This window comes from Dunckerocampus dactyliophorus, chromosome 2, assembly GCF_027744805.1.
Source record: "Dunckerocampus dactyliophorus isolate RoL2022-P2 chromosome 2, RoL_Ddac_1.1, whole genome shotgun sequence".
In the NCBI taxonomy this organism is placed as follows: Eukaryota; Metazoa; Chordata; class Actinopteri; order Syngnathiformes; family Syngnathidae; genus Dunckerocampus; species Dunckerocampus dactyliophorus.
The window spans coordinates 46,739,555-46,751,859 of NC_072820.1; the positions used below are offsets into that span (position 1 = coordinate 46,739,555).

Sequence of the window (12,305 nt, forward strand, 5' to 3'; positions counted from 1 at the left end):
CTAGCACGACATGGAGAGTGGTACTGGAACTGGAACTAATCAGTGTGTTACAACACTTTTATTGCAAATGTTGATCCAAAATTGCCGGAGAAGGCTTAAGAAAAGGCTAAAGAAACATGACTAATTGCCAGGTGGCAACAGGTGTGGCTCGTCAGGAAAAACAGGACGACAGAAAAGGAGCGTGACAATACGCTGAAGGAAACTATATATTTAGCGTTACCTTCAATTTAGAGGTCACATGGGATTTGTGGCTCCAAATTGGTTTTAATTAGGTGGAAATGGCTCTTTGATGCTCAAGATTGACGACCCCTGGTGTAGCCGATCAACAGAGACTTACCCCCCACTTGGTGCCCTAAGTCCGGTTCTGGTCGGATTTCAGTTTTCCTGGTGTACTGATCTGTACTAAAAGAATCTCGATAGGCCATTGGTCAATGACTTGTGAAGCCACGCGGCCGCCATATTACCACTCACAAGAAACACTTCTCGGACAATGACTTATGTCAGAACTTGTGAGTTGTTAAGTCTGTTGTTAGTTTGTTACCCGCTCACACTAAATGCAAGGTTAGTCTTCAGACTAACCTCGCACAACAGGTGTGCTTGAACTTAGTCATAAGGACTCGGGTATGATCATTTTTAAAAATTCTGTCGATATCATACCATACCTGAGTCATAACGGCTTTACATAGGGGGCCGTGGGGGATATGTAAACAAACAACCGCGACTAGACTACTAAATAATTAGCGGTTGCTTGTGAATATAAAAAAAATGTTTTTTTTTTGTTGTTTACCCGAATTTCAAATGAATCCCCATATGGAGATAATGTTTATCTATTATTACTTATTATATTACATATTATTCCTGTGGTTTTTGTTCAAATATATTTCTATATCAGAAAAGAGGTTATTTCTATTTCATAACACAAACAAAAAAAATCAGAAAAATGTTAAATGATTTTAAAACTTGTCCAAAGTTACTCTCTTTGATGATTCATATTTTGTACAGACGAGAGCATAGTGAATTGTATGAAAGTAAGAAAAAAAAGTAAAGGATCATGACCATGGATTTTAGTGGAAAAAAGGGATGGGATATGCAGTTAAAATTAAAATCTCTTTCTAGAGCAGTAAAACTATGCGTTGCTATAGGGGAGTGCTGAGCCAGGGTGCACAGTAGAATTTTGTCCCAAAGGCAATGAGAATTGGAAGGGGATAAAGTACATTTAATATAGCCAAAAGATAGAGAATAACGTATCAAATGGTTTTTAAGGGACGAAGGTTGCGTTACTTGAAGGAATGGGAGGATCTCCCCGCTTTTTAATTTAAAATATAGATGTTCTGCGAGCCTCTTCATCTGCTTTGTACACTATGTACGCCGTGCCAATGTAGTCTGCTACGGACGAAATGTGAGTGGTAAGATGGCCTCTCTGTGGCTTCAGCTGCTTGCACGGGCGTGTGCCACGTATGAGCTATCCAGATTCTTTAAGTACAGATAAGTGGTGTAACCCCAATGACTACCTGGAACTACGTTCTTCATCACCGAAATCCGACCAGAACTGGACTTAGTGGACCAAGTGGGGGGTATGTCGCTTTTGGTGCCTTACACTGCTGATGGGGACGTCAACTTCATGTCAAAAAATCCAAACTATCCCTTTAAAATACCATGAAATATACAGCCATGCATTGGGCCTAGTAACCAAGCGCCACACAAACAGCCGCCGTATTCCAGAGCTTCTCCAGGTGCCTGCAAGGCTGACGAGCCAGTTATATCACAAACAGGCAGGTGGTGTTTTGCACATTCCGTGTGTTCTGTACTTCTGCTGGTTTTGCTGTGATAATTTTGACAATTTGTTGCACTATTTCATATTGGTGAATCGATTACTTAGTTATCATTTTATTTATATGACTGAAGTGTTTAAATGACTATTCTGTTCAACTTGAGCGTGGGGGGCCTACAATGCATCGTCAGACTGTGCCCGCTGCGGGCACCAGGCACTCGGCATCAAGCACCGCCCCCAGGTCTTCCACTGACCATTGAGTTAATTTCTCCAGTCCAACTCCCATGTCAACAAACCCTTCTAGCTCTAGAAATTCTATGTCACTTCACCGTTGTACTGCTTGAGAATAGCCACTTTCAATTATAACAATGGTACATAAAAAATGGAGTCAAAAAAAGAACAATAAGCACTTACTTTTATATGTGACCCTTGTGATGGTGTCTCTGTTAAGCAATCGATTCAGGAAAGTGTTGGACATTTCAGCTATCTGGACAAACAAAACAAAAGTCATTGTGAGATGGCACTGTTTTTCTTTTTAAAATACATTTAATATAGAAAACACAGCAGTGAAGACTCAAATGCAAAATGAATGTGTATCGATAAACTCAAAATCCTTGGAGTGATGTTTTGGAGTAACTTTCTTCAGCTGGATTTGCATCGCAGGCTTACATGCCCAATTCCAATTTAGTACCTATATCCCATTTACACGTGCATGTAGAGTGAACTCCAGTCGTCGCTTTTTTATCTCGGTTAATTGGTTCCAGACCGTGATAAGTGAATTTCCGCGATTCAATATTATCAAATGGAATATATTCATAGTTATGGCATAGAAAACCCATTTACTATCTTTTTTGAAACATTATTACAGCCCTCAAGACATGAAATAACACCCATATAGTCACCTTTACATTTGTATTACCCAATATAGTAGATCCAATCAAAGAAAATAAGACATATAAGACAAAAATAAGATAAGACTCACATGTTAGCAGTTCCTTTTTTTTTTGACGCCGTACTTTGGCGGCTTTAAAATGGCTTTGCACCCATATTACCCAATATAGTAGACAAAATAAATGTACAGACAAAGTAAATGAGCCATTTAAAATGCAAATAAAACTCCTGCTTGAGCAGTGAGTAAATGTGTTCCCTAGGGAACCAGTGCCTGTCTCACCCAACAATTACTGACACCTAGTGGCCAGTGATTTATACTACATACTTTACTACATTCACAATTAGAATGCTTTTTCTGCCTTGTATTTGTATTTTGGTTCATTTGGGGATTTTTATGTTTGAAAATACTTAATTTAGGCCAAGAATGAGTACAATTTGTTTAAATATGCATATTTTTAAAACTAATAATAGGCCGTATTCAACCACGAAACAGCGATCATTTATAAATGAATTGTTTTTGGAGGGAGTGATGTTCAAAGCAAGATGTAACGAGGGACGGGGACGACCGTACATCTGAAATGACTGGGTTTACATCCACTGAGCACCTGCAACAACCCGCATGCGCTATAAAGAACTATAAGTGCCAACATGTGTCACATAACCTCGGCATTGTGTTCTGTACACATCTAACGTACCGAACGTTCTGTTTTGCGGCATCAAACCGCAGTTTTAATGCAATTTTGCCAAGTTTGTGGATTACTTCAAGTCTTCTTTCAAGTTTTATTCTATCGTGCAAGGTGGTGGTTACTTACAGTATAAAATAAGTAAAGCGCAATCACATTAATTAAATGGCACTTATGTCTTTATTACATGCGCCAATGCGCTTGCGAGTGAGCGAGCGTGTGATGGGTTTTGACTGTGTGTATTATTTTGAGTAATCCTACTCAGTTCTATTATGGAATGTGGCAGTTCTAATAAGTATAATAAGTTAATAATTTTATTATTTCAACTTTGTACTTATGATACACTGTGTTCACAATTATGAGGCAGTCAGCCAGTATTTTGACCATATTGTCATTTTTATGCATATTTTCCAACCCCAAGCTGAATAAGCTTAAATGCATATTGGGTTTAAGCACACCAGGTGATGTACATGTGTGTACTGAGGGAGGATATGACCTTAGGAGATCAAACCCTTTATTAGGTGTGCACAAATATTAGGCAGCTTCTTTTCCTCTGGCATAGGGATGCAGCACTCTTGAAATTGGCAAGATATTAGGACGTGACCACAGAACCATTAAACGTTTTGTTGCAAGTGCACAAAAGGGTCGCAAGAAGCGTGTCGAGAGAAAAACATGCAAATGAACTGCCAAATATTTGAGAAAAATCAAACGTGAAGCTCTCAGGAACCCATTATCCTCCAGTGCTGTCACATTCCAGAACTGTAATCTACCTGGGGTGTCCAGAAGTACGGTGCATGGTGTTCAGTGCTCAGAGACATGGCCAAGGTAAGAAAGGCTGAAACCCGACCACCACTGAACAAGGCACACAAGTTGAAAGGCTATGACCAGGCCAAGAAATATCTGAAGACAGATTTTTCCAAAGTTTTATGGACTGATGAAATGAGGTGACTCTTGATGAACCCGTGGGATGGGACCCTGGCTGCATCAGCAATGGGCAGAGAGCTCCACTCCAACTCAGACGCCAGCAAGGAGGAGGGGGGGTACTGGTAAGAGCTGCAATTATTAAAAGATGAGCTTGTTGGGCCTTTTCAGGTTGAAGATGGACTCGGACTCAAACTCAACTCCCAAACCAACTGCCACTTTTTCCACACAGTGGTACAGGAAAAAGTGTGCAGCCTTCAAGAACACCATGATTTTTATGCATCCAAGTACTCCACTGCGTGGCGAGTTAGTAAATGTCTTTAAAAAATAATGACATGACCTAAACCCTATTGAGTACTTGTGGGCCTTTAAATGTAAGATTTACAGTGAAGAAAAAAGATGCACCTGTCTGAACAGAGTCTGGGGGGCTTTGGTTGCTGCTGCACGAAAAGTTGACGGTCAAATGATCAAGAAACTGACAGACTCCATGGATGGAAGGCTTTTTCGTATTATTGAAAAGAAGGGTGGCTATATTGGTCACTGATTTATTTTTGGAAATGCCAGAAATATTTATTTATAAAGTTTGTGTTGTTTGTTTATCATTCTGACTTTAAAAAAATGAAAATAGTGAGATGGGAATATTTTTGTTTTTCTTTGAGTTGCCTCATAATTGTGCAGAGATATTCTCAACAAAAGCCAAAACCTCACTTTCACTTCCTTAAATGTTTAAGTTTGAGGCTTATTAACATTTTGATTGACTAAGACCACTGTTTCTGTTAAATAATAAAAGTAATTATCAATAAATTGCCTCATAATTGTGGACACAGTGTAGTGTTGATGTGGCATCATAAAAAAGGTGATATTGTCTTTAACTACAATCTAGACTTTCACCTGAGACTCACTTTCATGAATATTGACACAATGACAAGTCCATTCGGGCTTTTGGCGGCTTCAGTATAATTTGTATACAGTTCGTGATTGTAGTGAATTAGCTGAACCTGGAATAGAGAGAGAAAGAAAGAGAGATTATTTTCAATATCATGAAACCACTTGTTCAGTGCAACAATTTAATTGGTGAAAGCCACCCATCCATCCATCCATCTTCGTATCAGAGGTCGGGTCGCAGGGGCAGCAGCCTCTCTCTGGCTACTTCATCCAGCTCCCCCGGCGGATCCCGAGGCGTTCCCAGGCCAGCTGAGTGATATAGTCTCTCCAACGTGTCCTGGGTACTCCCCGAGGCCACTTACCGGTCGGACGTGCATCCTAACCAGAGGCCCAAACCACTTCACCTGGTTCCTCTCAATGCGGAGGAGCAGCTGTTCTACTTTGAGTTTCTCCCGGATGACAGGCTTCTCATCTTATCTCTAAGGGAGAGCCCAGCCACCCTACGGAGAAAACTCATTTCGGCCACTTGCACCTGCGATCGTGTCCTTTCGGTCACTATCCAAAGCTTAGGACAATAGGTGAGGGTAGGAACGTAGATCGACCGGTAAATTGAGAGCTTTGTCTTTTGGCTGAGCTCCCTCTCACAACAGACCGATGTAGAGCTCGCATCACTGTTGAAAGCCTTCAATTGCATTATTTGCCTAAACAGCCATCCAAGTCAAGTTCCTTTGAACAACATCAAATTAAAAGCACTAAATGAATACAGACCCACCATCCACCAGTATGAGCCTGGAGTTTGTTTTTCAGAGAGGTGCACCGCACAAATATGCACATTAGCACTGAGTAAGGTCATCAAATCTTACCTTTATGCATGAAATAGTTAAATGGTGCGTTCAAGGACTGCCGAACAAAGTGGGACAAGTCACCGCTCGCATTAAACATGCAAAAACTGTGGGATTTCTAACTGTATATTATTTTTGAAATAAAATAATGGCCCATATTTCCAAAATTGATATCCCTTACATAAAATGTGATGTAGTTATTTACAGCCCTGCCTTACACCACGCTTGGGGATGTGATGTACTCTTTTACGCATTTCAAAATAGTGTAAAAATGGCACTTTTATACAATTGGCTTTGTTATTTTATAATGTAAGTTTAATGTCTACATCAACAAATGTAACCATTCAATCGTACTGAATCAAATCATTTGTACACTGCATCGAATGGTATCGAAACATTGTTTTTAAAATATATTGTTTGTTAATCCCATCTTAACACGTGTATCGAGATGTGTATCAAATCCTTTACCACAAAGAGATTTACATCCCTACTTATCATCGAGAAAAACATCTTTCTATCTGTGATTAATCAAGTTAACAGTAGACAAAATGCGATTAAACACTTTAATCGATTGACAGCCCTAGTATGTATACATTTGAGGCTGTATGTGACCAGGCGATATGAGCTGCATATAACATATCTTGCTTGAGTACCATGCAGATGTCAGTGTGCAGTGGTTATGCTCACAGTATAAAATCCATCTTTAAAAAAAAGTAAAACCCTTCCACTCGGTAAATTTGAAATGCTTCGAAGAAGACCGAGTTGACTTGTTTAACAGTGAACTCACATAACATTTATTGTCATGTTGCAAATGGATCTTCAGGGACCTCGTGGTAAGCATTTTTGCTTCGGCCCAGCCTTTAAAAAAAACTAAATTAATGTAACATCATATGCTGCTGCTGCTGAACAAACTCCATGGGGTGTCGGCTTTTTTGGCATGTACTTTTTGCATTTGTTTGAGTTTTAGCAGTTTTCAGTAGAAGTGTTTTCAACTCACTCACAGAAAGCATATGCAATGGAGGAAATCATTATTTGATCCCCTGCTGATTTTGTAAGTTTACCCCTGACAAAGATATGAACAGTCCATCATTTTTATGCTTTTTGGCTTATTGTGACAGAGAGAGGCAGAAAAAACCCCACATCCAAAAACATTACATTTGTTTGAAGTATTTGATGCACTAACAACCAGCTAGCATAATGACACCAACAGACCCCCTGTGTCTGAAACACACAAATGAGTCTTGTCCCTTTAGGAAAGTACTCCTAATTGTAACTCGTTGTATGGATAAAAGACAACTGTCCCTTCCATTCAGACCTCTCCACCACCACGGGCAAGCTCAGGAACACGATTGTTGGCCTGTACAAGACTGGAATGGACTATCAGAACATCAGCATGGAGCTTTTTACAAATGATTACAAGAGAGGAGCTGGTTAATGATGTCAAGGGAGATGGGAGCACAGTCACCAACAAAAGCATTAGTACCACACTCATGAAGCGCCTGCTCAAGAAGACACATGTGCAGACCCGTCTGAAGTTTGCCAATGAACAAGGCTTGGGAGAATGTGATGTGATCACACGAGACCAAAATTGAGCTCTTTGGCATCAAGTGGACTCGGCGTGTTTGGAGGCAGAGAAATGGTGAATATACTGTCAAATACAGAGGTGGAAACTTTCTGCTTTGGGGCTGTTTCTCAGGAAGACTTCCCTGCAATGAGGGGCTGATGAATCGGGTCCATGCTTCAGCCAGAATATGTAGCCTTTGTGTTTTTTCTGGATTGCTATTCTGTCCTTCTCTGTTACAGTAAACTTTTCATAGACTCAAATGCTTAATTTTCCCCACTGTGCAGAATTGCACTCACCTCTCCAGAGAAGGCCTGTCCATTAAGAAGGTGTTCAGAACCCAGACTGTCCTCACTACCAAAGTGTAGCCGGATCTCCTCCAGACGATGGCTGTACATCATCGGTCCACCGGATATATTAACCAGGTGCTCCTTGTCCAACCGCACAGAAACATGGCGGCCTGTGTTATACATTGTACCCCTCACCTGAAGAATTAATCATAAGGAAAAACAAGAAATAGCCAAATGATTCTTTCACTGGATACACATGGCACACAAGTCAAATGTTCATGGACTGGATTAAGGCTACCTTTACAAAAATTAACCAAAAAGGTCATTTTCATATGTGCCCGTTATTTATTCCTGCATTCATTCATTCAATAATTAATAGTGTTGTGGATGATGTAATTTTGTATTTATTCATGTTATTTATTAGACTCCTGCAATCATTTTTTGCGATTTCACCGCTTAAACCCTGAGTATGACAGCCATGCGAGAAATATCCAAAATAACGACGATTTTGTGTGCATCTACAGCAAGGGTGTCCAAACGGCGCCACGAGTGCCATTTACGGCCCGCGGCCGTTTTTTTATTGTCCGCGGCACATTCTAAAAATGTAATTTAACAAGAACACTTTTAAAAAATGGCAAGAATGACAAAATCAGCAGTAATGTTCTAAAGTCAAAATATTAAGAGAGAAAAGTTGTAATTTAGAAAAGTTGTAATTTAACCAGGAAAAAGTCAGACATTTACAAGAACTACATCGTAGTATGAGGGAAAATAATTTTCGCATCATATAGTTGAAATATTAAGCAAGAAAAAGACATTTTTAAAAAAGTTTTTTTTAAATCTAATATTATGAGAAACAAACAAAACAAAATGAAAGTTCAAATTTTTGGAAAATTACTTTGAGGAAAAAGTTATAATATGGGAATGAAGTCACAATATTACAAGAATAAAATGAAAAAAAAAGTTGAAATAGTTGGAAAATTTAAACAAAAAAACAACTGTAATTTTATGAGAATAAAGACAAAATATTAAAACAAAAAATGCATATTCTAGTGAGAAAAAAGTTGGAATTTTACAAAAATAAAAATAATGTAATTTTAGTTGATAGAGTTAAAATATTATTAGAATATTTTGTGTAAGTTGTACTATCATGAAGAACAAACAAAACAAAGTAAAACATTTTGGAAAATTAGGTTGGGGGAAAAGTTATAATATGGGAATAAAGTCACAATATTATGAAAAGAAAATTTACTAAGAAAGCTGAAATATTTGGAAAATAAAAAAAAACAGCAAAAAATTAGAAAAAAAGAGGGAAGTTGATACTAATAACCTATATCACAAAGGTGAGGTGCAGTATTTTGTTTAAATACTGTATATATAACTTGTTAGCATATCTACATGTGTTGCTTCACAAAATATCAAAGTGGCAAAGTTGCATCCTTTCATTTTTCATTATGTGGCCCTCACTGGAAAAATGTTTGGACACCCCTGGTCTCCAAGGACTACGTAGGTTACAGGTGTCAAACTAAAGGCCAGATTCAGCCCGCAAAAGCTATAGAAATAATGCATGTCAAACAGACACTTCATATTATGTTGTTTTTTAAAAATATTTCATATATTTATATTCCATCCATTTCCTATGCCGCTTATCCTTATTAGGGTTGCGGGGGTATGCTAACAGTGGCCAGAATACTACAAATAACTTGTTTTTCAATATTTTAACTAATAATAGTCCATAATCAAGCACAAAACAGCATTTTGCGCTTGATTTATTAATAGTAGTCATTTAACAGTCATTTATTAATTAATTTTCGAAAACCTGCACTATAGTGAGGGACGACTGTATACTCAAATTTCTGCTTGGCACCTTGACTTCTGATTTCAATGTAAGCAAGTAAAGAAATCATGTAAGTAAATAAACAAATGTGTAATGATAACATCATGAGGCTTTGACTTTCTATTTCCTCCTATTATGCAAGGTAGCGGTTATCGTACAGTCCCCAAGGACTGGATTTGGGTCGTATCTTGGTCAGTGAAGTATCCGTGTATGAAGTGTCTTGCCAAAGGACACAACAGCAGTGACTGGAGGAACTGGGAACCCTGGTCACTGGAGGACCGCTCTACCTCCTGAGCCTCGCCGCCTTGAGTAGGACTCTGAGCACTCACACTAGCCAAACTTTAACTAAGCAGACTGTAGTTGTCGAATGCGCCAAAGCAAGACACGGATTGCCTAGTATGAATGATGTTGTTCCATCACATTTATTCCATGTGTTACAGAAACCAAAAAAAACAGGAGTGAGTGTCAACAAAGGCGCATAATCAATTCCAAGTCTGTCCTACCTTCTGTCCACCTGTGTTCAATTTCATGGACGTGAGATAAGGGTCAAAAATCATGTGGCTGGTCTCAATGTTGACTGGCGATTGCCTCTTGCCCACTGAGCACAAGTTCCAGGCTGAGTTTACCAGGCCCCAGAAAGATGGCACTGCAACAAAACACAAAATAGTTTTGTCATTAATGAGATTGACATACACAATAGCCATTCACTTTTATTAAAAACGTTGTTTTCAAATATTTCCCAGTCATCATCCCATTTATTTATTTATTTTTTCATTAGCTGAAAAATGTTTGTGGTCTTACCTTTTATTTGCATATGATGGACCCTATCCTTCCCCAGCAGAAGCTCTGATACTTTGTTGTAAAAGTCTGATCACCTTCTGGTGAGCTTCCACATATAAGCCTCCATCTTGGCAGTCAAATTCATCCATTCACTCAGCAGAGCCTAAAAATATCTATTTTACTTGCTGCTCTCCAACTGGTGCTGCTGCTGTCAAAAAATGCCAGCTTTTCCTCTCTTTTGAAAGACAACAGTGACAAGCACCTTCCCGCTCGTGGACAACCCGCCCTTCAGGATGATACGGCAGCACCTCTGCGACATTTCACTGTATTTTATTGTCTAACTAGCAAGATAATGATGTCACACTGGCATTAAAGACATTACACGGGTTGTAGAAAGTCATGGTGTATAATAAATGTTTCTGCAACATGATATTATTGGCGACATGCTGACAGACAGAAACTGGCACCCGCCATGATCCAACTCAGATGGTAGGCAGGGCTTGCACACTAAGCCGAGAAGAGACGCATGTGGCAGCCTCATCTTAGGTTTCTGCCCTGTATTTGTTCAGGAAATGTGCAAATTCAGCCATTTTTACTGAAGAAAATGTCCAAAATGATTGGAATCATACAGAAAATACATTTATAACACAGTTCAATGGATAGATCATATCATTTATCTTTGCATCACCTTCCTCCACCTGAAAAAGACAAAAATGGGAAAATGCAACGGAGTATAAAGGGGCATACCCTGTGCTCAAATGGCAAAGGATTGTGGGATTTGTTTGGGTTTGGCATGACGTGGAACAGTGGCTGTAATTGTTTACATTTGTGGTGCGAGGAGGAAGCAAATGTCATGATAGACATTGTTAAAGGCTTCAATATCATGGATCACACGCAGCAACAGTAATATTTTTACACCTGTATGTGAGAAATAATGCTTTTGATCGACATATGACGCAAAGGCAGTGAGCATTTTGTCGTCAGGGTCCAGCTTTGTCTGTTTTGTCATGAATATTTCTTGAATTCAATAGTGTTTCTCACCTCGAAAGAGAGGTGACCCAAAATAGAGCCAAAGAAAGTTGCAAGTGGCAGCATTTTGATATAAAGAAGGTGAGAAACGCTATTGATTTGAAGAAATAACAGGAAGGTGGTGTCCGTGTGGTGTCTCGCTGCCACATCGTGTCTTTGGGAACAGTAGTCCACATCATGAACCAACACATACACATTGTACATATGGACTATGTACAGTTCTTTACCACAGTACTTTACGTTAATGGTGTAGTTGACCATTTTCTTTCTTTCAGTTGCAACCCAGGTGGTGTCAGGCCAAAGTGAGAGCAAAACTGAAATATACAAATAATATTCAAAGCGGCCATTTTTCCAGAGACAACTGATTGGTCAGTGGGCGGGGCTTTTTACAGGTTGTGATTTCTTATTGGTCAGTGGGCGGTACTATTATTGGTTCTGGTCTTGTATTGCCCGAACCTAACCTACTCGCGAGCAGGTTAGCTCCAGTATATAAGTTACCGTTGCAACATATCCTGCTAAGAAGTGCAACAGCTTCGTAGTACGACATAGTCGGACTGGATACGGATAAGGAGAAATCTTGCTTAGTAGTACAGCCCCCAGGTGCAGTGCAGGATGTACCCTCTTTGTGTTTGTTAACAGCCATGTATTGAAGGGGTCAAAGTAGGGGTGATTGTGCGATTTTGTTGATGGTACACTGTACAGACGGTAAAATTAGCGAGCAAATGCATTAATTACCGTACGCCTCGCAATACTGTGCTCAAACTCTCACTTTTGAAATTTTACAGTGTCCATCCATCCATCCATCCATACCGTTTATC

The 12,305-nt window shown here is 39.3% G+C and overlaps 1 protein-coding gene across 1 annotated transcript in view; it reads right to left on the reverse strand.

Annotated features, from left to right (window-relative positions):
* Positions 1-12,305, reverse strand: part of ca10a (carbonic anhydrase Xa) — a 48,055-nt gene that overhangs the window by 5,518 nt on the left and 30,232 nt on the right. Inside the window, exons 3-6 of the mRNA XM_054754406.1 lie at positions 10,182-10,324; positions 7,854-8,039; positions 5,169-5,264; positions 2,186-2,258 (exon numbers count right to left, since the gene is read on the reverse strand). Of these exons, the coding sequence (XP_054610381.1) occupies positions 2,186-2,258; positions 5,169-5,264; positions 7,854-8,039; positions 10,182-10,324 (498 nt within the window). The remainder of the gene's footprint in view (positions 1-2,185; positions 2,259-5,168; positions 5,265-7,853; positions 8,040-10,181; positions 10,325-12,305) is intronic.